The following is a 25,821-nucleotide window of genomic DNA, read 5'->3' on the forward strand; positions in this document are numbered from 1 at the left end:
GATGTGGGCGTAGTTTCGGTGACAAGGGGCGTAGCCTGTGGCGTTGTGGGCGGGTCTCCGCCGCGCATGCGCGCTGCGCGACCCCGGCTCGGCCATGGCGCACGGACACGGGCCCGGCCGCTGCCGCTGCTGCGGGGAGGAGGCGGCGGAGCGCGGCGCGGCCTGGGGGCTCTACCTGCGCATCGACCGGCAGCGCCTGCAGTGCCTCAACGAGCGCCGCGAGGGCTCCGGAGCCACCGTGTTCCGGCCCTGGGAGGAGCGCAGGGACCGCTCGCAGGTGCGGTGGGGTCGGGGGGTGTGGGTGACGGGATCCTGCCCCTCGGCTCGGCCCTAGGGAGGCACAGCTGCAGTGCGGTGTGCGGGCCTGCGCTTCTCAGCACGGAAGGAGCTGCTGGAGGGTCACAGAGATGATTTGGGGTCTGGAGCATCGCCCCCATGAGGGGAGCGGGGCCTGGTCAGGCTGGAGAAGGGACAGCTGAGAGGGGAGCCCATCAATCCATAAAATATCTCCAAGGGGTGTCAGAGGATGGCGCCAGGCTCTGTTCAGGGACACGATAATGAGCAAGGGCCATAAACTAAACCATAACGAGTTCCACCTCAGCATGAGGCAGAACTTGTTTCCATGGGGGTGGCAGAGCCCTGGAACAGCTGGAGACTCCCTCTGTGGGGACACCTCAAACCCACCTGGAGCTGCTCCTGTGTCACCTGCTCCAGGTGACCCTGCTGGGCAGGGGGTGGCACTGGATGATCTCCAGAGGTCACTTCCAATCCTAAATATTCTGGGATTCTGTGAGCAGGGTACAGCAGGACCCCCTGAACCCCACTGGGGTGATCCCTCCAGCTGTCCCCCCACCTCCCCTCTGTCCCCTGTACTCCCCCTGCCCACCCCAGGACAGCCCTGACCTGCTCTCCTCTCTCCCCAGTTTGTGGAAAGCGATGATGATGAGGAGCTGCTCTTCAACATCCCGTGAGTTCCATCCCTGAGCACCTCAGGCACGGTCCTGGCTGCTGGCAGGGCTTGTTCCTGGCCTGGGAACCAGCCACTGGGGCTGACTTGGAGAGGACAGAGGTGAAAACCTGGCTCTGTGTGTCTGGGCAGGTTCACAGGCAGTGTGAAGTTGAAAGGAGTCATTGTGATGGGCGAGGAGGACGGGACACACCCGGCAGAGATGAGGCTGTGAGTAAAAACAGCTTCCCTTCCTCACAGGGGCTGTGGGGGAACTGGTGGTATTGTGAGAAGACAAAGTAAATCCTTTTTTTTTTTTTTTTTGTGTAGAAGAACCCCAGTGTTAATGGATGGAATCCAATTAGCTGACCTGTTGTTAATAACTCCTTCTTGTCCTGCCAGGTTCAGGAACATTCCTCACATGTCCTTTGATGACACAGCCAAGGAACCAGAGCAGACATTCAGCCTGAGCCAGGATCCCTTGGGAGAGCTGGAATATCCCACCAAGTATGAGAGACCCTGGGGAGTGGGGGCTGCTCCTGCCTGCCACAGCAGCTCTGCCCAGCCTTCCAGATTTAGGGGAGGGTCAGCACAGGGCAGTGATTCAAAGCTGCCCTCAGGAGGATTTGCCTCCCCAGCTCTGTGCTGCCCTCTGAAACCTCCTTCCCAGAGCCTGGGGCTGCCTATGTTGGCACCCCAGGAATTCCTGGGGTGCAGAATCATCCTGCTGTCCTGTCCCCAGCTCATGGCTGACCCACGGGTGTGAGGGAAATCCCCCCTTGCTGCCAGGTCTGACTGGGATCAGGGGGAGCTGCTCGTGGTGTGGGAGCCTAGGGAGGTGCTGCAATCTCAGGCTGTTTTCTTGCAGAATTGCCCGTTTCTCCAACGTTTACCACCTCTCCATGCACTTCCCAAAGAACTTTGGAGCAGAGACAACTAAGATTTTCTATATAGGCCTGAAAGGGGAGTGGACAGAGGTGAGTGAGAGCAGAGAGCAACCAGAGCGTGGAAAGGGCTGGAATCCTGCTTTCCCTGGATTTAAAACGTTCCATCTCCACCCAGGCTCATCGCCACGAAGTCACCATCTGCAACTACGAAGCCTCGGCCAACCCGGCCGACCACAAGTTGGAACAGATCACTCCTCAGACTCACTTCATCTCCTGACGGGGCTGCCCGGGGCAGGAACGGCTTCGGAGCAGCTCCGTGTGTGTGGGACAGACACGGCGTGAGGCGGCAGAGCCGCTCTAGAGCCCGAGCCGTGAGCGGGGCCGGTCCCGGCTGTGACTGACAATAAATACGCTGCGGTGCAGAGCTGTGCGCTGTCCCTGAGTCGCGGGTGGCACCGGCGGGGAGGGCGACGGAGGCCAGTCCCCGTAACCACCGGGAAGGGCGGGCCCCGCTCGTTGTCGCGGGTTCCCAGCGCGATCCGCTGCCCGTTTCCATCATGGCTGCCCCGCCGCTCCCGGCGCCGCTTGCGTCACTTCCGTCGCGCTGCCGGAAGTTCCTGTGGGAGCGCGTCCGGGGGGAGCCGCGAGGAGCGCGCGCGCCGGGCCGCGGGAGAGGTGCGGGCGGGGGGGGCGGCACGTACCACAGGGCCGCGCCGGGGGGGAGGGGGGGCGCAACCGGGCAGCGGCGCGGCGGGGGGGACGTACCACTGTTGTAGGCGGGGTGGGGGGGGGATTTCCGTGAGGGCCACGGGGATTGGTGGGGGGGGGCGGCGAGGCCGTTCCCGGGGTTTAACGGGGGATTAACGGCGAGTGGAGCCGGAGGGTCCCGGTGCGGTAACGGGGCCGCCTCGGGGGTCTGTACGAGCCCTCAGGACGCTGAGCCTGGGGGGATCCCCCTCAAAGCCCCGGTTTTGGCGGAAAAGCGGCTCTGCAGGCCGTGGGGGTCCCGCCTCCATCCGCTTCCAGGCGGGATTTCTCCATCCCCCCGCTGGATTCCGCTCCCTGTGGGGCTGCGGGCCTGAGGGAGAGGCCGAGGCACGGTAATTAATGCTAATGAACGATTGATGACCGCGCTTTCCCCCGGCGCGGTGTCACTGGTGGGGTCGGCTTGGGGTGCGACAGCTCCAGATCGGACCCAGATTCACCTCGTGGTGCTTTGTTTGCGCTTTGACACCCACACGGACACATCGGAGGGGTTCGATCCCGCTTTGCTCGGGGTTCCCGCTGTGTTCCCTCCAGGAACGTCCCAGGAGCGTTTTTGGGGCAGCTCTGACCATCCCGAGCCCTGCTTTCCCTGGAGCCTCCCCAACAAGGAGCGCATCCATCACCTGCCAGGGCACGATGCTGCTATTCCTGGCTCTCTCTGTCTCTCCCTGCCGGGGTTTTTGGCAGGTGCAGGCTCTCCTGGCCGCTTGTTTTGCCCCTGGAGTACACACGAGCACGTGGGCCGTGTGTCTGTGTCAGATCCGGGCAGCTGCTCATTGCCGGTGTTTTTATTTGAGTGGGGAAGCCGCTGACGAGCAGTCGGTGGAACGAGTCGGGCAGGTCTTGGCCGGGCTGGGAGTCAGAGCAGGCTGTTTCTCGTGGGTAAGGCTGGCTGCTGGCGGTCCGGGCTCTTGGGGTGGGTTGGGGGTGATCCCGTGTCACCCCGACCTGCTGGGGATAGAGCAAAGTGAGCAAAGGCCTCCTGAGGGGCAGCTCTGGTCTCTGTGACAGGGACAGGATCTAGGGAGAGGCTGGAGCTGTGCCAGGGGGGTTTAGGGTGGGTTTAGGGAAAGGTTCTTCTCAAGGTGCTGGGCACAGCCCAGGGAATGGGCACAGCCCCGAGGCTGCCACAGCTCCAGGAGGGTTTGGACAGCGCTGCCAGGATGCTCAGGGTGGGATTGTTGGGGTGTCTGGGCAGGACCAGGGCTGGGACTGGATGATCCTTCATCCCTTCCAGCTCGGGATATTCCATGATCCTGCTCCAGAGGCTGATCCTGTTCCTGGGGGATAACGGCAGTGCCCTGAACAGGCTCTGATCTGATTCGTGCTGGTGGCTCAGTGGGGTCAGGGCAGCCTTGATTTGTGGTACAGTGGGAACAAACACCGTGGATTGTTGTGGCTCAAGGCGCCGCGGGTGCTGTCAGCTCTAGGGTCTGAGAGGTGACAGGACAGCAGCAGTGACCCTGGGGAGGCACAAGAGTGTCACATCCCTGGGGGGGCTCAGACCAGCTCCCAGTGCTCTGGTTGATCCTAACCAGCCCCATAAAACAGGGCTGGACCTTTATTTGTGCTGCTGCATGCTGAGGGTTTCCTGCTTCCCTGTCAGAGCAGATGTGGGTCAGGCACCTGCCCAGCTCTGGGAAGGAATCAGGGGTGCAGGAATGAAGGGATGCTGAGGCTGCTCTGCCCAGCCACCCTCTGCCCACGCCAGTGCAGCCACAGGAACAACTTTGGCTCTGAGCTGTAATTTCCAGGCTAATTTTAACCCTTGCAGCACCCCACGCTCTGCCACACGAGGAGCATTGTCCGCTCCTGGACTCTCCAGCACTACCAGGCCACAGTGTGGGATGTCCCAAGGGCTTCAACATCAAAGCCTTCACCTGCTCTTTAATTTTTCACCTGCTCTGTGCTGAAGGGGGGGGTGAGAGGTTTGTTTTCTGCCTCACTCACCTGTGTGTCCCGCAGGTGCCAGTGTCGATCCCTCTCGGTGTATGTGTGGTAACAACATGTCTGTCCCCCTCCTCGCCGACGCTGTCACCGTGTCAGGGGCAGAGCGGGAGACTGCCGCGGTAAGGGCTGCCCCTCCTTCCCTCCCTCCCTCCCCTGGAGCACAGGGAGCTCACACGGGGGAGGCAGGGCCAGCAAGGGCTCTGAGGCTGACCTTGGGCTGGGCTGTTTGCTCCAATGTGAGAGCTCAGTTTGTGAAAGCAGTGGGAGTTGGGGCTGGTTGGGCTATTCAAGCTTTTAAAGCAGATCTCCCAAAGGAACCACCCCCAGTCCTTCCCTGAGGTGTGCAGGCTGCCTTCCCTCTGCTCCCCAAGGCTTAGGGGTTGCTGGAGATGGAGGTGAAAAGCCTGAGTCCTTGGTGATACAGGGAAGGAATTCCTCCCTGTGAGGAGGGTGAGCAGCTGAGGCTGCCCCTGGATCCCTGGCAGTGCCCAAGGCCATGTTGGACAGGGCTTGGAGCAGCCTGGGACAGTGCAAGGTGTCCCTGCCATGGCAGGAGTGGCACTGATGGGATTTAAGGTCCCATCCAGCCCATTCTGGGATTCAGGCTGGGCCTTTGCTCTGCTGCCATTCCTGGTGGGATGATCTGTCACTCCTTGTCCCTGTGCTGTGCAGAGGAGCTGGGACCTGCCTGTGGCAGCTCTGTGGCAGGATGACACCACATCCCTGACCCACCCATCCGCGGTGCTCCAAGCTAAATTTGAACATCTTGGAGTTGGTGACTAAGTGTCCATTTGCCACCTCCCTGCCAGCCCAGTCCAGCCCTGCCCTCTCCCCTCCCCAGCACCACTCTCACACCAGCTAACTCCCTTCCTTCTCTGTTTAACAGGTCATTTTCCTACATGGCCTTGGAGACACGGGGTGAGTGTCCCTGGATGTGGTTCTGGCTGGGATGTGTGGTTTGCCAAATGCAGATCTTGGCCTTTTGCTGCTGCTTCCCCTGGGGGCACCTCTGGGGTTTGTGTGGGGCTTTGTGCTGGGGGCTGCAGCCACTCCTCACAGGGAATGAATGGCAGGGAATTGCTGCTGGCAGCTGTCTGCTCTTGAATATTTATGATCCCGGCAGCCTGGCAGCCCCCCGCCCCCCGCGGTGGATTTTGTGCTGCCTTCAGGGATTGCTGAGAGGCACTGCAGCTTCTCCAGGCCTTGGCAGGGCTGGCAGCTGGGCTGGGCCTGCACCAGGGCATCTCTGAGTTCCCATGGTGGTGACAAAAGGCTTCTCCTTCTCCAGGAGATTCCCACATCCCTGGCTGGGAGATTCCCTCCTCCCTTTCCTGCAGCTTCGAGGCTTTGTGTGCTCCCCTCAGACGGGAGCAGTGCTGGGGGTGGTTCATGGGCGGTTCAGGCTGATGGGGTGGGTAAGATCAGCTCAGGGGTGGGGCTGGGGGGCAGCAGCTTTGGGAAGATGGCTCAGACAGGCTTTGGACTCATCTCCCCTCCTGTCCCTCCCAGGCACAGCTGGGCCGACGCTCTCTCCTCCATCCGCCTCCCCTACGTCAAGTACATCTGCCCTCACGCGTGAGTGCTGCCCTGGGGGCTCTGGGGGGGTCCGGGGGGGTTCTTGGGGGGTTCCTGCTGGTCCTGAGGCTGCCAGGGCTCCTGGGGGAGGAGGGTGGTGGCTCTGCTGCTCCTGCTGCAGGCAGAGCTGTTCCCACTGAGGTGAGCAGCACCAGGGGCTCTTTTGTTTTCCCTCGTGTCTGTTTGTCCCTGCAGGGATAAACAAAGGCACTGGAGCTGCCTGTGCTGCCCAGCTCAGCAGGAAGGGGAGAGGTGTCAGTCTTGCTGCTCCTCTCAGACTTGAGCTGAACCTCCCAAAATGTTCCTCCACAGGCCCCGGATCCCTGTGACCCTCAACATGAAGATGGTCATGCCCTCCTGGTCAGTGCTTTTTGGGACCCTTTTGGGGGCTGAGAGGGATGGGGAGACAAAATCCACTGCCCTGTGAGGGCCAGGGAAGGGCAGAGCACTCCCAGCTCCTCCCTCCCCACACTCACAATGCTGGGAGAGGTTTGGGCTGACCCTGCTGCTTCCCCCAGGTTTGACCTGATGGGATTGACTCCAGATGCACCTGAGGATGAAGCTGGGATCAAGAAAGCAGCAGAAAACAGTAAGGAACTCTGGAGAGGGGAAGTGGGGGTCTCTCCCTCACTGTGACTGGAGCAGCTGTCTTTTTCCACCTCTCCTTGATCCCAACAAACATTTCCCCTGGGATCTCTGGCACCTGCCTGTCACTGATGTGACACCCTGAGATGCTGGGTGATGCTTTTTAGCCCTCCTCCCCTTCCACTGACCCACTTCTCCCATCTCCTTCAGTTAAAGCAATCATTGAGCATGAGATGAAGAACGGGATCCCCCCCAACCGCATCATCCTGGGGGGCTTCTCACAGGTGAGCATCAGCACCCCAATTCCTGCTGAATTCAGCCTGTGGGAGGCTGACCCAGAGCAGAGCTGGACAGAGTTAAAGGAATAAAGCAGGGATTTATTGAAAGGCCTTCAGAAGGTTCATCTTGGGCAGTACAAGAGCCTGGCTGTGGATGGATCCAAGATGGATCCCAGTCCATGAGTTTTCACATTTATAAGTTTTGGTCCATTTCCATATTGGGGTAAATTGTCCAATTACAGCTTTGGGTTATGAAGTCCCATCCTCCTGGTTTGCTCTCTTCAGTTCCCCATTGTTAATGCTTTTTGGGCCTGAGGCTGTGCTGGTTGTCCATGATTCTCCAGCTGGAAAAGGATTGTTTTGTCTAACTAAACTGTGAGGAGAATTTAATGTGAAGTTAAGAGTTACACACCAAGGCAGTACAGAATCTGAAAAACATGAAAGCTAAACCTTGATGCAGGAGGTGTGTGTGAGGGTGTCCCTGCATCCCCCATGGCTCTGACTCCACATTTCCCCTGCAGGGTGGTGCCCTGTCGCTGTACACGGCTCTGACCTGCCAGCACCAGCTGGCTGGGATCGTGGCTCTCAGCTGCTGGCTGCCTCTGCACAAGGCCTTCCCACAGGTACCCCCTGTTGCATCTGGTGCTGCTTGGGGTAATAGCAAGTGAGAAGCAGGAAAGGCCTTTGCAGGGAGATGTTTATTGTGTGCATCGTTCATGGTTCAGGGAACAAATGCTGGGTACTTTATAAGGGTCTGGTTTAAATACATGGGATGAGCAGGGCGGGGAGAGCATCAGAGACCAACTAGCAGGGGACATAGGGGTGGCACAAGGGTGGGTTTAGGGCAAAAGGCCAACAGGGAAACAGGGTGGGAGTGACTGAAAGGCTGACAGACAAGGAGAGGGGGCACAGGGCTGACCCAGGGAGCAGAACAGGGGCTTGGCTTCTGCTATCAAGAGAAGGCAGTGAGAGAGGCCTCTCATTTTTCCTAACTGGGAATGCCCGTGGGTCTCCACACCCCCCTGCAGGGACCCTCAGCACGGGGCAATCTCCCACTGCAGCTCTCCTGCTGAGGAGTGAGCTGCTGGGCTGTGTGCTGGGGACACAAAGCAGCTGTCCCCGTTGGTGTGGCCTCACCCGAGTGTCCCCCCGGTGGCAGGCGGCGAACAACGGCGTGAACAAGGACATTGCCATCCTGCAGTGCCACGGGGAGATGGACCCCATGATCCCCGTGCGCTTCGGGGCCCTCACTGCCGAGAAGCTCAAGTCTGTCGTCACCCCCACCAAGGTGCAGTTCAAAACCTACCCCGGTGTGATGCACAGTTCCTGTCCTCAGGTCAGTGCTGGGGCTGGAGGGAGGGGATGGCAGCCGTGGGAATGGCCTGCAGCTGTCAGGGGAGGGCTGGGATGGGTTTCAGGGACAGGCTCTTCTCCCAGAGGGTTCTGGGTGCTGGGCACTGCCCAGGCTCCCCAGGGAATGGGCACAGCCTCGAGGCTGCCACAGCTCCAGGAGGGTTTGGACACTACTCCAAGGCTGCCCAGGGTGGGGTTTTTGGGGTGTGTGTGCAGGATGATCCTTGTGGGTCCCTTCCCTTTGGGATCCCTTCCCAGCCCTGTAGGTGAGGCAGGGTGGGGACCACACGAGATGTGTTTGGAGGAGGCTGCAGAGCCCGTGTGCCCCACCCCGGCCTTTGGGGAGCCCCGGGGTGACGGGCTGTGCCCTCCCCGCAGGAGATGATGGCCGTGAAGGAATTCATCGAGAAGCTGCTGCCCCGGATCTGAGCGGAGCCCCTCGGGACTGTGGCAGGGGAGGCTGCCGAGGTCACCGCCGCCCGTCTGTCCCTGGGACCCGCCCGCTGCCATCGGAAGCCATGGCCCGCACCCCGCCACACCCCGCGCCCCCTCCCGCCCTCCCGCTGCGCCCGGAGCCCGCGTGGAGCCGCCCAAGGCGAGTCTGCCAGTGGCCTTTTCTCTCCTGTCCTGGCTCCCAGCGCTTCCCGAGGGAGGGTCACCGTCCCCTCGATCCCCTTGAGGGCCTGGCACGGCACGGGTGAGGTTTTCCTGTTGGGTTTGGGGTTTTTGTACCAGTATTAGGGGCGGGACGTGGCCGGGGCGAGGCTGGGGCAGCCCTGGGGATCGGAGCTCTGCCCTCGGTGCCCTCTCGGTTTGCAGTCCGAGCTCAGGAACCCGGGACTCCCCTGCGGCCGCCTGCAGCCCCGGGGCGGCTCTGCCCTGGGCTGGCACCGCCAAAGGCTGCGGGGGCCGGAGGGAGGGGCTGCAGCTCCCTCACAGCCCCGCCTGTCACACACGCACACTCCCCTCAGCCCTCGGCCTGGGCAGCTCTGCCCTCCCGAGATAATCACCTCCTTCCTCTGCTGCTCCTCTTGTTGCTTTTACAATCTCCATCTCTGCCCCGCGGGGGTCCCAGAGGCGTCTCCCCCTCCCCAGCCCAGCTCTGCACCCTCGGAGCCCCCAAGCTTCGTTTACACTCACGGAGCCACCGGCCCCGTCTTTAATGTCTTCTCTTGCTGCTACTTGTCCTTCCCTTTGGACTTGGGCTGGCTCGGGGAGGGGGAGGTGAGCTGGGCTCCCTGCACCCCGGGTTTGGCTCCTGGTGCAGAGGGAAGGAGCAGCTTTGCTCCCAGCCATCATCTCACCAGCATCTGAGCCCCGGGTGCTGCTGTGCCCCATCCTCTGCTCCTGTCCCCCCATGTACAATCACCAGTGTCCCTCACCTGTGGCTTGTCCCCTCCCGAGTGCTGGCATTGTGCTGGGGCCCCGAATGTCTCCTCTGGGGGGGCTCCTGGCTGACCCTCCCCTCCCACAGGGCCCAGGGCAGTGGCTGTGGAGCAGCTCTGCCCTCACCCCCTCTTCCCCCGGGCTGAGCCCCACCTGAGGCTGATCATGGCTTTTAAAACACCCCCACGTTCCCCTGGCCCAGGGCTGGCCCTGCTTGCCCTGCCCCAGCCCCAGGGAGCCTCTGCCCCGTGCCCTGGGGGGCTCAGCCCCAGCAGTTCTGCTCCAGCCCTGCCCTTCCTGCCCGGGCTGCACAAAGCAATAACTGCCCTCTGCAGAGAGGAGCGTGGGGCCCACCCTTGGCTGGGCTCTTGGCTTGGGGTTTCAGTTTTTGCCCCTTCTAGGAAGTCTGAAAGCAGCAGAGCTGCTGCTGGCACGGGGGGCAGCCTGGCTCTGCCCTGCCCTGGGCTCTGTCCCTGCCCTGGGCTCTGCCCTGCCCTGGCTCTGCCCTGCTGGCTCTTCTATGCTGTGTTTTAATGCTGCTGTGCCCCCACCCCCCACGCTCGGCTGGGGGGCATGAGAGGGTGGCTGGGGTGGGATGGCAGCTCCTGGGGGTCACCAGGGGCTGGCAGGGGTGGGATGGCAGCTCCTGGGGGTGCCAAGGGCTGGTGATGGACAGACTGACCTGTTTGACTGTGAACTGGAAGCGTGTGTGCTGGGGGGCCTGGGACCATCCCTGTGCAGAGCATTCCTGCTCACTCCCTGCCTGGGGGGGAGAACAGCTTCTCTCCATTCCTCAATACAGCTTTGGGTTTTTTTCTTTTGGTTTTTTTTGGGTTTTTGTTTTGTTGTTCTGTTTTTCTTCTCTCTCTTGTCTTCCTTGTACATGTTTGGGGTTTTTTTTTGTGTGTGTGTGTGCGTTCCACAGAGAATCAAGGTGAAATAAATCCTCAACCTGTCCTGGAGCTGAGCTGGCATCATCCCTGGTCAGGCAGGATGAGATGTTTGGGGAGGGAGTAGGGGTGGCCTGAGGCCCCAGGTGCCATTTTTAGGGGAAGCAGAACAAAGCTGCCACTTAGAAAGTAGGAAAGTTTATTTTAAAAACAAATCAAAAGCTCGATTCATAATTTAGGAGCATAAGTTATTCATCCAGCTGCCAGCACACGGGGCTGACTGCGTCATCCCTGCCCCCTGGAGCCCTGGGAGCTGCCAGCAATAAAAAGGAGCAGTGTGGGCCAGGGGGGCAGAGCCAGCTCCTGGGCAGCCTTTGGCAATGGGCTTTGGGGAGTGGCTGCCACAGAAGCACTGAGGGGCTGTGGGCAGCCAGGCCAGGCTGGCACAGCCCGGGCAGGGGCTCCTCTGGCTCAGCAGGAGAGGGGGGAGATGAGATTTGGTCCCCAAAACCATGGGGGCAGGGAAAAGGGGAGTGGAGGAAGCCCTGGGCTGAGGAAATGAGCCGTGGTGGCCCTGGAATGTGACTGGTCCCTGTGGGAGGTCCCTGTGGGAGGTCCCTGGTGCCCTCTGTGCCAGGGCAGAGGTGCCTTGGGCTCCCCCTGAGCCAGGTGGGGCAGGAGGGAATGGGGGCTCTGCTGCACTTTGGGCTCAGCAGGACTCAGATGTGCCAGTGCTGGATGCCCAGGGCACAGGGAGGAGCAGCTGCTCCCAGCCTGGGCTGGCTGCAGCCCCCGGGCATCGCCTGGGGGGCCAAGCCAGGCCCTGCCTCTGTTCTCTGCTGTGCATCTCTCTGAGATGCAAAGACCTGGGGGATGAGGATGAGGAGTGGGGAGGCTGAGGATGCTCCAGCCTTCCTGCCCATGCCACAGGCAGGAGGGGGAGCTGGAACTGCTCTCCCAGGACGGTGACAGCTCCTGGGGAAGAAGGCAGGGCTGGCTCAGAGCAGCCTCAGCTCAGTTCTTGCTGAAGCCCGTGGGGTTCTGCAGCTGCCAGCGCCACAGGTCCTCACCTGGAACAGGGAGGAGAAGGTGAGGGAGCCCAGGGGCTGGCAGTGCCCGCTGTGCCAGGAGGGGATGATCCCTTACACATCTTGTCCAGGCCAAAGGCGGCTTTCCAGCCCAGCTCCCGCTCGGCCAGCGCGGGGTCAGCGTAGCAGGAGGCCACGTCTCCCTCGCGCCCGCAGGGCTGAGGGGACGGTGCCAGGGCTGCTGGGGGGAGCAGCTGCCCTGTGCCTGTGACCTGCAGGCTGCCCTCACCTCCCTGCCCGAGGCTTTCTCCATGGCCCGGACCATCTGCAGCACCGAGTAGCCGGTGCCTGTGCCCAGGTTGTAGATCTGGGAGGAGGATAAAGGACAGGGATCAAGGGGAGAAGGGCCAGGCCCCCCTTCAGCCCCCGGTGGGACCCCCACACCCTCCCAGGGCTGGCAGCACCCCAAGGTTGGCACCTTGCAGCCACAGTTCTCCTTGAGCTTCTTCAGAGCAGCGATGTGGCCCTTGGCCAGGTCCACGACGTGGATGTAATCCCTGACTCCTGTGGGGACACACAGGGTGAGGGCAGGGCCTGGGGTGCAGCCAGGGGCCTTGGGAATCCCAAATTCCACCTGTCCCACCACGCACCTGTTCCATCGTCTGTCTTGTAGTCGTTCCCAAAGACGCTGAGGAATTCCCGGCGTCCCACTGCCACCTGCACAGAGGGACAGCCCCGTGGGAGCCCCAGCACCGTGTCCCCTCCCTGTGCCCCCCCGGGGCTGTGGGGGCGGTACCTGAGCCACGTAGGGCATGAGGTTGTTGGGGATGCCCTGAGGATCCTCTCCGATCATCCCCGACTCGTGGGCGCCGATGGGGTTGAAGTAACGCAGCAGGACAGCGTTCCAGTCCTGGGGACACACGGACAGGCTGCTGTCACCCCCGAGGGGACACACGGACGGGCTGCATCCCGGGGGCGGCTCCTCACCCTCTCTGCTCTGCAGAGGTCCCGGATCATCTCCTCGATGAAGAACTTGGATTTGCCGTAGGGGTTGGTGCAGCCCCCAACCGGGTGTTTCTCGTCCAGGGGGAGGTACTTGGGGTCCCCGTAGACGGTGGCAGAGCTGCTGAACACGATGTTCCTCACGCCGTGGGCCTTCATGGTCTGGGGGAGGGCAGTGATCAGCACTGCCCCAGCTCTGTGCCCAGGACTGTGCTGTGAGAGCAGACGGGACAGCACAGGGTCCCTGCGGGCTCCTCTCACCTCCAGCAGCCGGATGGTCCCGGTGAGGTTCACTCTGTAATATTCCAGAGGCTTCTGCACTGACTCCCCCACAGCCTTCAGCCCCGCAAAGTGCATGACGGCCGAGAAACGGTGCTGCAGGGGGAACGGGCAGGGAGTCAGTGCCAGGAAACAGGAGCCAGCCAGAATTCCCCCAGGAGCTCGGGGGGCTCCGTGGCCCGAAGGAGTGCTCCAACCCCAAGCAGCCCGCAGGGCACTGCAGCTCCTGCTCTCACCTTGCTGAAGAGCTCCTGCAGCGCCGCCTCGTCCGTGATGTCGAGCTCCTGGAAGAGCACGGGCCGCTGCGCGATCTCCTGCACCCGCCGGAGGCTCTCGGGGAGCTGCTCGGAGCCTGGGGATGGAGCGGGGTGAGGCGCTGCTGCGGGCGGGCACAGCCCGGCCCGGGACGGGCTGCCCTACCTCGGATGGCGTTGTGGAAGTTGTCGATGACCACGGGCACGAATCCCGCCTGCAGCAGCTCCAGCACGCAGTGGCTGCCGATGTAGCCGGCGCCGCCCGTCACCAGGATCTTCTCTGCCATGGTTCCTGCGGGGGAAAAACCCCAAACCCTCCAGGATCGGGGAGGGCACAGCCCCGAACCCTCCAGCGGGGGGAGGGCACAGCCCGGTCTCTGTCACATCAGCCCGGCCCTGTCACGTCAGCGCTGCCGCCAGGTGCTGCCCCAGGGCCGGGCACTGCCGGTCACACCTCCCGGACACGGAGCTGGCACAGCCCGGACACGAACCCTGGCTCTTCCTGTTAAACCTCAGGGCAGGAGTTCTCATTATCAATTAAGTGATTAATTAATTGGGGTGGTCTCCGCAGGGAGATTGGGGGATCGGCTCTGTCCTTGAGCCATTCCCTGTTTTTCCCCAGCCTCCCTTCCCAGCCGCGCTCCTCGCCTCCTCTAGAAGGACTTTGGGACCCGCAAACCGCAGCGATCCCGCGGGCCTGGGGAGGGGCAGGAGCCGGGGAAGGACCCGAACCGGGAAATTTCCACACCTGAGCCCCGCAAACCGCCCCGTCCCGGGCTGGGGGGAATCCGCAGCTGGGCCAGGTGGGAGAGGGCGGGGAAGGCAAAATAACGCGGATTTCAGCGGGGAGCGGGGACAGGGGCGGGAGGGACCGGAGGGGTCCCGGGGCCCGAGGGGCAGAACGGACCCGGGGGACCGGAACTGTTCCAGAGACCCGGGGATACCGCAAACCCCGGCGGTTTCGGCTCTCCCTACCAAAGGAAGCAGGGCAGGGCAGCACATCCGTGCCCCTGCCCGTTCCGCCCGGCTTTTCCCCCCGGTTCCCCCGGTCTCTCACCCGCCGCTGCCGCCGCTCCCGCTCAGCCCCGCGCGGGGCGCGGCCCCTTTAAGGCCGGGCCTTGGCCCCGCCCCCGGCGCCACGCGCGCGGCTCCTCCATGGAAACGTGTCAGGGCTACGGAGCGGCCGCGCGGCCAAAACACCGCGGGGGGACGGCGGCCATTGCTGCGCGCGGGAGGGGGCGGGGCCACCGCGACGAGCCCGGTGCGGCAGCGCCCCCTGGCGGCGGGAGGAGGGCGCTGCCCCAAAACCACGAATTATTGCCCAAAATCCCGATTTATTGCCCCAAAACCCCGAATTACTGCCCGATTCCGCCTCATTTCTGCGGCGTTTATTAGCGGAGGCTTGGTAATTATTACAGTTTATTGAAGTCATATGGAGAGGAAGTACACAGAGCCTCAAACCTGCCCTGCCCCCTGAAAGGACAGAGTTCATGGGCTCATTTCCAGTCGCACAAATAAACTGTTCAATAAATTATTTTAAATAGAAGAGCTGGGGTGTCTCACACTCTCTGCTCTCTGGGGGTGGAAGGAATTCCTCACCCCCCCAGCCCATGATGATGCAGAGTTTCCACCTAGAAGAGGCACTTGGAACCAAACCAGCAGCAAAAGCTCCTTAGCTGGTTCAGCTGAATCAAATTTTTAATAGTTTAGACTATTAAATAATGTATTTATTACTCCTGGTAATTCGAGGTATCTTACAACAGATACACAGAGCAGTAGCACAGTCCCTGCAGGCTGAGCACCAGGGGAGGCTCTGGGCTCAGCCTTGGAGGGCACAGCCTGACCTGGACAGAGCTGTAACTGCAACATCTGTGGGGTCTTGGCTCTGCAGGCAGGAGCTGCTGGGTGTGCTCAGGGCAGAGCTCTCCTCAGCCCCTCCACGTCCTCCCTTCTCCAAGGCACGGGGTGACAGCCTCAAGGTCCAATATAATACAACAGCATAGAGTATTCTTTCATTTCTTCATAATTCTGGTGGATTTTGAGCTTCCTCTCAAGTGCTGAGCTGGGAAGGAGCTCAGGAGATCAGAGAGGAATCCCAGCCAGTGCTGGATCCTCAGTTTGTTCTGAACCCAAGCAGGAATTCCTCTCAGTGTCACAGTCTGCAGGAGGCCTGAGACACCTTGGAATTGGTTTTTCTGTTCAGGGCATTGCAGATGAAGGTGCCTGTGTCCATCAGCTTCTGCAGATCCACTCCCTGCGTGGGAAAGGCACAGGACACACCTTGAGGGAATCTCCCACTGTCCCAGCTGCTCCAAACCCCAGTGTCCAGCCTGGCCTTGGGCACTGCCAGGGATCCAGGGGCAGCCACAGCTGCTCTGGCTGCCCTCCCCACCCTGACAGTGAGGATTTTTCCCTAACATCCCCCACCCAACCCTGCCCTGTGTCAAGGAGAAGCCATTCCCTGTGTCCTGTCACTCCAGACCTCTGTGAAGTCTCTCCCCAGCCCCACTGAGCCCCCCCAGCTGCCCCCACCAGGCTCAGAGCCCAGGGCAGCTGCCACTCACCGTGTGGATGCCCAGCCCATTCAGCATGTACACCAAGTCCTCTGTGGCCACGTTGCCAGAGGCTCCCTGGGCATAGGGACACCCCCCAAGGCCAGCCACAGAAGCATCCACCACGCTCACCCCCATCTGCAAACAAACACACACAGAGTCAGGGGCTGCTCTGCAAGCACAGAATCTGCAATTCCCAAACAAGCACAAAAAAACCCAAGGAAAGCTGCTTCATTTGTGTGGCTGCCCCACCCCTGGAGTGCCCCAGGCCAGGCTGGATGGGGCTTGGAGCAGCTGGGAGTGGGAGATGGGCAAGGGGTGGAACAAGATGGGCTTTAAGATTCATCCCAACCACACCACAGTGTGTGACCCAGATCAGGAATCCTACCTGCAGGGCCACCAGGATGTTGGCCAGAGCCTGTCCATAGGTGTCATGGCAGTGAACAGCCAGAGCCCCCACGGGCACCTCCTTCATCACCACTGCCAGCATGTCCCTCATGCTGCCAGGGGTGCCCACGCCAATGGTGTCCCCCAGGGAGATCTCGTAGCACCCCATGGAGTACATCTTCTTGGAGACCTGTGCCACAGCCAGCAGGGGCACTGAGAGGGCATCCTTCCCTCCCCACAGCCCATTCCTGCTGCACCTGGACTCCTCCTTCCCTCCCCACAGCCCATTCCTGCTGCACCTGGACTCCTCCTTCCCTCCCCACAGCCCATTCCTGCTGCACCTGGACTCCTCCTTCCCTCCCCACAGCTCATTCCTGCTGCACCTGGGCACCTCCTTCCCTCCCCACAGCCCATTCCTGCTGCACCTGGACTCCTCCTTCCCTCCCCACAGCCCATTCCTGCTGCACCTGGACACTTCCTTCCCTCCCCACAGCCCATTCCTGCTGCACCTGGACACTTCCTTCCCTCCCCACAGCCCATTCCTGCTGCACCTGGACACTTCCTTCCCTCCCCACAGCCCATTCCTGCTGCACCTGGGCACCCCCTTCCCTCCCCACAGCCCATTCCTGCTGCACCTGGACTCCTCCTTCCCTCCCCACAGCCCATTCCTGCTGCACCTGGACACCTCCTTCCCTCCCCACAGCCCATTCCTGCTGCACCTGGGCACCTCCTTCCCTCCCCACAGCCCATTCCTGCTGCACCTGGACACTTCCTTCTCTCCCCACAGCTCATTCCTGCTGCACCTGGACTCCTCCTTCCCTCCCCTCAGCCCATTCCTGCTGTTCCATGATTTCCTGGACACTCTTCTCTGTGATTAAAAACCTCCAGGTGCCCAAACCTCCCTCAACAGCCCATTCTGTCTCTCAGTACCTGGATATTCCCTTAGGTCTGACACATCCCCCAGTGCCCACTTCACATCCCTAAAAATAAAAATAAATCAAAACCCTCTCAGGAATTCTGGTTTATGACTGACTCACCTCTGCAACTTTAGCTGCAGAAATCTTCCCTTCATAGGGACATCCAAGGACACAGGAAACATACCTGTGGTTAAAAAAAACACTTTTAGCTGGAAAAGGGCAGTGGGATTCTACTGGACAAATCAGTCAGGACTTGTGCATCTTCCATGTCTACAAGATGGGAGGATCACTTTTATATTCCAGAAATCCACTGGCCAAAGGCTACAAATTTCTACAATTTCTTCTTCCATGGGTTTGAAGTTTGCCAAGATGAGCCCACAGGGGTGTGGGTGTGTGACCTGTGCATTTCCATGTGGGATGTTTGCCCAAGAAAATCTGATCCAAATTGATTCTGGATTATTGCAGAATGAATGATCACAAGTGGGTGAATTCCAGCAGGAACTGCTTACCCCCTGACAGGAATGTTGGCTTCCCTTGCTGCCTTCATGACCTCATCAAACCTCTCCAGGCTCTCCTCGATGGAGCAGTTGATGTTTTTCTTGGTGAACAGCTCGGATGCTGCCCCAAAGATCGACACCTCCTTGGCCCCTGCTGCCACCTGCAAATAAGAAATCCCAAACTGGAATCACAGGAACCACTGGGGGTGGAAAACACCCCTGAGATTAGCAGGTCCAACCCTTAAGCCAGCACTGCTGTTAAGTCAAAGCCAAGTGATTTTCCTTGTGAGGGAAATGACAAACAGAGCCACAGCTTCTAATTCAAGGGTTTCAGTGGCACCTCTTGGTAGAGAGACTTCCCTTTCCAGGGACTCTTCTGGTACTAAATAAATCTGCCTTGCTTATTTAGACTTGAAGATCTCAGAGCTCTTCTCTAAACTCAATGACTCTGTGATCTACAATCTCTGACTACAATTCTCTCATTTTATAAAAGTATTTTTCCCCCAAACAACCCAATCCTCCCCTCTGCATTCTGCACAAGACACATCTGAGTTTGCCTTGAAAAGGGTGAAGCCACAGGAGCAGGAGAACAGGATCAGGTGGGACTGGAAGCAGCCCAGAGTGGATACTGAGGTTTTCCCAGCCCTTACCGCTGCCTGGAATCCCTTCAGGTTTGGAGTCAGCACAGGGTAACTGATCCCAGGTAATTTATTAATCCCCTGCATGACTTCAGTGTGATCAGCCATCTGCAAAACCAGGAAACTGTGAGTGTGACAACTGCCACTCAGGAAATCATCATCAACATTGCTTTTAATACAGGGAACAGAAAGATTTAGGGATCAGAGCCTCCAAAAGCAAACAGAAGTGCAGCCAGTGAGGGGTCAGGGGTCACCCAGCCAGGCCAAGGTGCACAAACAGCTCTGAGTGTGTGACCTGCCTGTCCCTCTGCTCTGCCCCAGGCTCCAAAGGGAAGCTCTGGGATATTTTAACTCCTCTGCTGGTCCTTGCCCAGTACCAGGGAGTTGGGAGCAAGCAGAATCACTGGACTGCTGTACTTCTGGAACACAGCACTGCAAATCCTGCCTGAACACCCACCTGAGGAACCCACTTGGGGGACACGAAGCTGGTGGCCTCTATGACCTGCAGCCCTGTCTCTGACAGCATGTTGATCAAATTGATCTTCACTGGGGTGGGGACCACATTCTAAGAAGAAGAAAAGAAAAACGACATAAAGCTATTATTATTTCCATAATAAACTCTTCCACCGTTAAAAAAGAAGGAGCAAATTTTCAACATCACAAGAGCAGCATTTAAAGAAAACCTGCCCCATTGCTGGCACAGGGAGGCGTTTGGGGGATTTGGTTGGAGAACGGCTTTGGGTTTGGTTTTTGGGAGGTGCAGGGAGCCGGAGCCGCCGGTACCTTCTCGTTCTGGAGCCCGTCGCGGGGTCCCACCTCCACCACCTTCACCCGCTTCGGGTACGCGCCGCTCGCCGCCGCCGAGCTCACCTGGCACGGTGGAGGATCAGCCGAGCCCCGGAGCCCCGCTGGGCCCTGCCCGGGGTCAGCGCTGAGCCCCACACCGGCCCCGCTCGGCTCCGTCCCGGTCTCTCCCAGGTCCCTTTTTCTCCCCGGTCCCTTTATCATCCCGGTCTCTCTCTCCCCCCGCTCCCTTTCTCTCCCCGGTCTCTCCCGGTCCCTTCTCTCCCCCGCTCCCTTTCCCTCCCCGGTCTCTCCCGGTCCCTTCTCTCCCGGTCCCTTTCCCTCCCCGGTCTCTCCCGGTCCCTTCTCTCCCGGTCCCTTTCCCTCCCCGGTCTCTCCCGGTCCTTTCTCCCCCCGGTCCCTTTCCCTCCCCGGTCTCTTCTCCCCCCGCTCCCTTTCCCTCCCCGGTCTCTTCTCCCCCCGCTCCCTTTCCCTCCCCGGTCTCTCCCGGTCCTTTCTCCCCCCGGTCCCTTTCCCTCCCCGGTCTCTCCCAGTCCCTTCTCCCCCGGTCTCTCCCGGTCCCTTCTCCCCCGCTCCCTTTCCCTCCATGTCTCCCCCGCTCCCTCACGGGCCGCAGCGATCCCGCCCAGCGCGGCAGCAGCCGCCGCGCCGCCATGTCCGCCCGCGACCACGTGACCGCACCCACCCCCGGCACGTGACGCCGCCGGGGGCGTGGCTGCCATCACGTGTCTGCCCCGGTGGCACCGCGTCCCTCTGTCCCCGTCCCCGTGTCCCCGTGTCGCTGTCGCCATCCCGTACCTGCGCCCAGGCGCCGTCCCGCGGCGCGGGGCCCGTGTCACAGCGCGGCATCCTGTGCTGCGGCAGTGGCGGCAGCGCGCCCGCCGCGCACTTATACCGCCCGCGCTGTTTGTTTTGGGGCGGGCCCCGCTCCGCGCCAGGGGTCACCGGCGTGATGGGCTTGGGAGGCAGAGTGGCCATCGCTCTGTTGTCCCTTCTCGTCCCATTTTTTTGTTTGTAACAGCGTCACCACCGGTCCCTGGCACTCGCAGGCGGTTCTCTGGAGCCGGGGCCGTTGGATGTTTGTCGTTTCAGTAACAGCCCCACGACAGCAGCTCCGCACGTGGCCCAGCCCCGCGGCTCTGCCCGTGCTCAGCTCCAAGTGTCCTGGCAGGTTGTGCTCGGACAGGACAGAACAAAGCCTGGCTGCAATGCTGTGGTGCCTTCACAACAGCCCGTGCTCTTGGGAGCAGTGTCATCACTCACAATTTGTTCAACCTTTTTGAAGATGTTCAACACCCACGCAGGAAACCTGCCCTCACTGGAACACAAAGTTCAGAAGTTCAGCAGTGCAAGCAAAAGTTACAGTGCAGCTCACAATGGTGGAGTCTCTTAAATTCACTAAGAACAAAACCTTTTCTTGTAGCTGTCTCCAGCAGAATATTAATAGAAGTTTGTTGATGGGTTTGTATCGTATTTTTTACATATGATTTATTCCAGCAAACTTCCATTAGATTTATTCATCATGGAAGCAGCTGATCACAACCAACACCAAAGCAACACAAGGCAACAGAGATTGGAGGAGAGATTCTCTCAAGTGAAAAATAATGTATTCAACGTGAAACATTAAAAATCCTCTTGGATTCAATCAAAAAGAAAGGCAGTGGGAGATGCTGTGTCCCCCCACAGCATCACTTCACTCCCTCGAGCTTCACGGCCCAGCCAGACTGAGGAGGGAGAGGAGATGGCAGCATGTAGGGCAGGGTGATGAGCATCCCCTTCCCTGGCTGGTTCTGCCACTTCAGAGTCCCTGAAAAGCCCAGCAGTGTCACCTGCAGAGGGAGGGAGGAAGGAAGGGGACACTGAGCTGGAGCTCAGCAGGCCCCCTCTGCACAGCCCAGCATTTCCCTGCAGGTGCCCAGGCGTGGCTCACGTGGCACAGGGGGCACACTCAGGGTGCTCTGAGGCCACACCAGGCTGCAGTTTGTTGTTTGGGGTTTGTTTGTTGCTGACGCTTTGCCCCTGTTTGTTCAGAGCAAAGGACACTGGACATTTGCGTCACAGTGACACATGCCATGAGCAGGGCACTGCACTGAGCCGAACGTGGCTGCAGGGCACTCCTGCTCTCTGGCTGTTTGCTTCCCTCCCCTGCACCAAAACACTGCAGGGCAGGAATCTTCCCTGGCAGCCACCAGCCTGTCCTGGCAACTCCCGTCCCACGTCCCATGTGAGCCAAAGCCTGGGGAACAGCTGGGATGCTGCAGGGAGCCCAGAGCACACAACCTCCCCACTCCTAAATAAACCCTGTTGGCCCTTCCCAGCCACAAATGCCCCCAGATGGGCTCCCAGTGTGTGCTGTCCTGTTCTAAGGCCCTTACCTGTGTGCCTGGGGATGGGATGGGCGAGGACAGACACAGGACACTGTCCCGAGGCCAGAGCAGGAAGATGGCAAAGACCAGTGGTCCCTTGGAGGTGTACCTGAGGGAGCAAGAGTTCAGCAGGTGAGGGCACCAGACACAAACCTGACCTTTCCAGACAGCACAAGAACACTGCTTTGCCTTCTCTCACCACACAGGGGTCACCTACTTTCCCTGACTCCAAAATCTGTCACTTTGGACCCACCATCAGCCACTCAGCGCTGGCTGATGAAACCCAAACAAAGTCCATGTGTGCCTGTCCAGGCCTCAGCCAGGGTGGATACACAGTCTCATTCTGATCTCTGCTCTTCATTTCTGGGCTGAACACACTGGAGGAAATAAAAACAACTCCATTTTGTAGGCATTTCTGGCCAGGTCCACTACTTAAACAATCCTGACAGCCACAGTGTGGACATGTTTTAAAGGAAGGGTTGTTGTTCCCTACTGAAGAAAGATGGATGAAATCCTAATGGCAAGACTACAGGGTGTACCAAATTTAGGAAAAGAAATAACCATCAGCTCAGCTGGTCTGAGCAGCAGAGCCCTTACCAGACCGTGTCTGTGGTGTTCTCCATCTGCACCCTCCAAGGCTGGGATTCATAAATGGCCTCCCCATTGGTGTCCAGCCACCTCCCAAGGGCCAGGAGCCTTTCCTGGAAGATGGGGACAATCACCCCTTCTTTTGTAGGTCCCACATTGAGGAGGTAGTTGCCACCCAAACTCACAGTCTGCACCAGCTCCTGTGGCAGATAAAGCAAGATAACAAACTGCATTATCTTCACCTCAGACAGAAACTGAGTTTCATGCTCATCAGCTGCCCCAGGAACCTCAAATTCCCAGCAATTCTCACCTCAACCATGCTCATTTCATCCATCACCTCGCAATTCTCACCTCAATCATGCTCATTTCATCCATCACCTCAGCGAGGCTCATGTTGCTGCGGTAGCCCCAGGAGAGCCTGTCCAGGGAGGAGCACATCTCCCACTTGTGCTCTGGCAGGGTGCCCGGCCTGTACTTGTCAGCACAGTTGTAGAAACCCCCGTGGCGACAGGAGCAGCCCCGACCCCAGCGATCGTTGACAACCACGGTGTCCTGTGGGAAGGAAAACAGCTCAGGGCACAGAACCTTCTGTTCTTGGGCAGTCACCCCCCTCTCAGGAAGCACCTAAAAATTCCCTGTGTAATAGAAAAGGCTGAATCCCTCCCTCTGCTCACTCAGAGAGCAACAAAGCTCCTGGTCTGAGTCTCCCATGCAAAGGGCAGTGGAGCTGTCACAGCAGCAGACTTTATTCCTTTTGTCAGAGAATAAAACACATTTGGCAAATGGCAAGGATCTGGTTTGATCACAAACCCCACAGCTTTCTGCCCTTCCACACCCACCCAGTGCCACGAGGGGCAGCAGTACCTTGACAGGGCTGTCGTTATAGAGCCAGGCAAGGAAAGAGGTGGAATTCCAGTAGGAATCTGGAGCTTCCCAGTCTCCATCTGACCAAATCAGATCTGGTTTGTATCTAAGGGAGATAGATGCTGTTTCAAAATGGCTTATCTGCTCCTGCCACACTGTTGCTTGGGTGTGGGGTAATTTCACTTCCCCATCCCACTGCCTGATATCACCAGGAGGTTTTTGCTTCATTTTCTGCTTCACACAGAGCTCTAAGGGAGGATCTTGCAGCAGCAAGGAACAAAGTGTTGATCCATAGCTCAAGAGAGGGTGCAGCTCTTCCAAAAAAACCCAGAATTTGGCACCTCAAAGGTGATTATGAGGCACATTCTTGAGCTGGGACAACAACCCACAAGCCCAAGCCTTGTATTTTTGTCAGCAAGGGAAAACAAGGCAAGGATGCAAATTCATTCTTCTATTCTACAAAATACTGAAGTTTGTTCTACTTCAAGCCACCCTGCACAAAGGCAGGATTAAAGGGAATTGCTTTTGCAGGAAAAATTTGTCCCTGCCTTATTCTATAAGATTAGACTTTCCACAGGACATTTTCTAATTATCATAAATCATTGCTGGTTAGCAAAGAGAATTTGACTTTGCAAAAATCAACATTTCTCTCCTTTGCATTCACTTTGCACCTTTCTCTACAGAAATGAAACCAGGAAATGCTGGTGATTCTGAGCTGGTTGTTGTTCTTACTTTAAGACAAGGTCATAAAGTTCTGGCATGGTCTTCTTTAAAACAAAGTTCTGGGTCTTGAAGTCACTTTGTTTGTCAGCGAGGTAGAGAGGGTTAAACCACTCCATCAGGGAGTGATAGAGCCCATAACGGAGGTTGCTGAAGGACAAAACACAGAGGGCACAGTTAGGCTTCAGAAGGGATTAAGAAGCAGTGGAAATTAAATTACTGGCATTATTATTTTTCATCATTTGCAAGCACTCCATTTTTCACACTGAGCTCAGGGGTTTTCTGCTGTTTGTCAAGCACAGCCAGGAGGATTCACTGCTCTGAAAGAAGAGCTCTGGCAGGGCCCTACCTCTCCCTGAGGGCTTCTCCCAGCTCTCCCACCAGGTCCCGGTGGGGCCCTGTATCCACAGAATTCCAGTTCCAGGACACTGGTGACCCCCAGTTGGTGAAGCCCTCGTGGTGCTTGGTGGTCAGGACCACGTATCTGAGAGGAGAAAAAGATTTGGGATGGCAAAGGACAACTGAGATATTTCCCAGCCTCACCGCAAACCCACTGGATAACCACACTGTCACTTTCCTCTGAATTCAGAAGCAAATACAAAAATAAGAGAAGCTTTTAGTGGATTTTAATGCTGGGAAAGAATGAACAGTCAATACTCATAGGAACAAGACCTGTCATCTCCTCAGCACTCTCAGGGATCTCCAGCACTGTTCAGAGACCCCCAATCCCTCAGAGATCCCTGGACTTGCCCCTTCCATCCCCTCAGAGACCCCTGCATCCTCTTGAGAACAGCCCCATATGCTTCCCAAGCTTTTCCATCCCCTTGGGGACCCCTAGACCCATCTCTCATTCCCTCCGAGTCTCCCAGACATGCTCTCCTGTCTAACACACAGACTGCCAGAAATGGTTCCTCTATTCCCTCAGGGACCCCCAGATCCATCATCCATCCGCTCAGGGACCCTTGGCCATGGCACTCATCCCCTCAGGGATGCTCCATCCCCTCATGGATCCTTGGCAATGACACTCATCCCCTCAGGATCCCCAGACCTATCATCCATTCCCCTCAGGCTCTCCCCATCCCCTCAGGGACCCCCGGCCATGGCACTCATCCCCTCAGTGATCCCCATCCCCTCAGGATCCTCACTCATGGCACTCATCCCCTCAGGCTCTCCCCATCCTCTCAGGGACACAAGTCCGGCCGCCCCCGGCGCTGACCTGGCCCCGGCCCGCTGGAAGAGCTGTGCCCACTGGCGGGGCTGGAAGTCGTGGGCGGTGAAAAGGGGCGCGAACTCAGCGTAGGTGGTGCCGGGCGGGAAGCGGCGGCGCACGAAGCGCTCGCAGGCGGCATCGTGCAGGCCCTGCCAGTGCCACCAGAACCACTCGGAGCCCCAGGCGGGCACGGAGAACACGCCCCAGTGCACGAACACCCCCACCTTGGCCCGGTCGAACCAGGCCGGCAGCGGCCGCGCGTCCAGGCTGGCCCAGTCCGGGCGGTACCGGGGCTCGGCCAGGACCGGGCCCAGCGCGGCCGCCACACAGAGCAGCGCCCGCGCCGCCATAGCACCGTGACGTCACCGCCCCGTGACGTCACCGCCGCCGCGGCTCTCCCTGGGGCCGCGGGTTCGAGGCTGCGGCCTGACCCTGCAGCACCCACGGCGCGTTCGGCCGCAACAATCCACGGTGTTTGTTCGTGCTGCATCACAAACCAGAGCTCCGGCTCCCCGCAAGGCTGCCCTGACCCCACTGAGCCACCAGCACGAATCAGATCAGAGCCTGTTCAGGGCACTGCCGTTATCCCCCAGGAACAGGATCAGCCTCCGGAGCAGGATCACGGAATATCCCGAGCTGGAAGGGATGAAGGATCATCCAGTCCCAGCCCTGGTCCTGCCCAGACACCCCAACAATCCCACCCTGAGCATCCTGGCAGCGCTGTCCAAACCCTCCTGGAGCTGTGGCAGCCTCGGGGCTGTGCCCATTCCCTGGGCAGTGCCCAGGACTTTAGGGAAGAACTTTTCCCTAAATCCAACCAAAACCACCCCAGTACAGCTCCAGCCATTCACTTGAATCCTGCCCAGAGATTGGAACTGCCCCTTCAAGTCTCCTCTCAGTGTCCCCTTCTCCAGACCCTCCTGTGCAGCCAGGACAGGCCAGGGCAGGGCTCCCAAAGCCTCCCGAGGGCTGGGTGCATCCTCTGGGACACAGGGCAGAGTGCAAGGACCTGGTGGCCATGCCCCAGCCAGGCTCATCCCTGTTGGAGGCATTTTGGGAGCTGGCAGGAGCCCAGCTACTGCAGGTTACTGGTGAAAGGG

At 59.3% G+C, this 25,821-nt stretch overlaps 5 protein-coding genes across 12 annotated transcripts; 2 read left to right on the forward strand and 3 right to left on the reverse strand.

The window, feature by feature from the left end:
* The first annotated feature begins 3 nt into the window (after nt 1–3).
* Nucleotides 4–2,255, forward strand: PITHD1 (PITH domain containing 1). The gene is made up of 6 exons (XM_056508994.1): nt 4–277; nt 924–967; nt 1,100–1,177; nt 1,349–1,453; nt 1,815–1,923; nt 2,009–2,255. Exons 1-6 carry the CDS (start codon nt 95–97, stop codon nt 2,108–2,110), a joined length of 621 nt encoding a protein of 206 aa, XP_056364969.1. The 5' UTR covers nt 4–94; the 3' UTR covers nt 2,111–2,255.
* A 149-nt stretch (nt 2,256–2,404) lies between these two features.
* LYPLA2 (lysophospholipase 2) lies at nt 2,405–10,687 on the forward strand. 2 transcript variants are annotated; one of them, XM_056508991.1, is made up of 10 exons: nt 2,405–2,508; nt 4,564–4,667; nt 5,435–5,466; nt 6,058–6,123; nt 6,436–6,483; nt 6,642–6,712; nt 6,919–6,992; nt 7,508–7,609; nt 8,146–8,322; nt 8,718–10,687. In XM_056508991.1, exons 2-10 carry the CDS (start codon nt 4,590–4,592, stop codon nt 8,766–8,768), a joined length of 699 nt encoding a protein of 232 aa, XP_056364966.1. In that variant the 5' UTR covers nt 2,405–2,508; nt 4,564–4,589; the 3' UTR covers nt 8,769–10,687. The 2 variants fall into 2 exon arrangements, with proteins under 2 accessions (XP_056364966.1, XP_056364967.1); XM_056508992.1 differs by lacking the exon at nt 2,405–2,508 and adding an exon at nt 2,825–2,933.
* A 110-nt stretch (nt 10,688–10,797) lies between these two features.
* Nucleotides 10,798–14,292, reverse strand: GALE (UDP-galactose-4-epimerase). Of its 2 annotated transcripts, XM_056508985.1 has the most exons (11): nt 14,236–14,292; nt 13,345–13,470; nt 13,161–13,276; nt 12,907–13,020; nt 12,631–12,807; nt 12,440–12,553; nt 12,294–12,360; nt 12,122–12,207; nt 11,933–12,010; nt 11,762–11,897; nt 10,798–11,685 (listed from the first exon to the last, which is right to left on the reverse strand). In XM_056508985.1, exons 2-11 carry the CDS (start codon nt 13,463–13,465, stop codon nt 11,630–11,632), a joined length of 1,065 nt encoding a protein of 354 aa, XP_056364960.1. In that variant the 5' UTR covers nt 13,466–13,470; nt 14,236–14,292; the 3' UTR covers nt 10,798–11,629. The 2 variants fall into 2 exon arrangements, with proteins under 2 accessions (XP_056364960.1, XP_056364959.1); XM_056508984.1 differs by having other exon boundaries at nt 11,762–12,010.
* Nucleotides 14,293–14,584: 292 nt separating this feature from the next.
* Nucleotides 14,585–20,286, reverse strand: HMGCL (3-hydroxy-3-methylglutaryl-CoA lyase). 6 transcript variants are annotated; one of them, XM_056508978.1, is made up of 9 exons: nt 19,772–20,286; nt 18,953–19,039; nt 18,627–18,734; nt 18,182–18,277; nt 17,544–17,692; nt 17,155–17,218; nt 16,119–16,307; nt 15,743–15,868; nt 14,585–15,432 (listed from the first exon to the last, which is right to left on the reverse strand). In XM_056508978.1, the coding sequence occupies exons 1-9, from the start codon at nt 19,949–19,951 to the stop codon at nt 15,331–15,333; spliced, it is 1,101 nt and encodes a 366-aa protein (XP_056364953.1). In that variant the 5' UTR covers nt 19,952–20,286; the 3' UTR covers nt 14,585–15,330. The 6 variants fall into 6 exon arrangements, with proteins under 6 accessions (XP_056364953.1, XP_056364952.1, XP_056364957.1 ...); XM_056508977.1 differs by having other exon boundaries at nt 18,953–19,084; nt 19,772–20,222; XM_056508982.1 differs by lacking the exon at nt 19,772–20,286 and adding an exon at nt 19,581–19,695.
* Nucleotides 20,287–20,357: 71 nt separating this feature from the next.
* On the reverse strand, nt 20,358–25,229 carry FUCA1 (alpha-L-fucosidase 1). The gene is made up of 8 exons (XM_056508976.1): nt 24,728–25,229; nt 23,861–23,995; nt 23,524–23,661; nt 22,792–22,897; nt 22,279–22,479; nt 21,937–22,127; nt 21,349–21,448; nt 20,358–20,802 (listed from the first exon to the last, which is right to left on the reverse strand). The coding sequence occupies exons 1-8, from the start codon at nt 25,069–25,071 to the stop codon at nt 20,662–20,664; spliced, it is 1,356 nt and encodes a 451-aa protein (XP_056364951.1). The 5' UTR covers nt 25,072–25,229; the 3' UTR covers nt 20,358–20,661.
* Nucleotides 25,230–25,821: the final 592 nt, after the last annotated feature.

This window comes from Oenanthe melanoleuca, chromosome 23 (genome assembly GCF_029582105.1).
Source record: "Oenanthe melanoleuca isolate GR-GAL-2019-014 chromosome 23, OMel1.0, whole genome shotgun sequence".
In the NCBI taxonomy this organism is placed as follows: Eukaryota; Metazoa; Chordata; class Aves; order Passeriformes; family Muscicapidae; genus Oenanthe; species Oenanthe melanoleuca.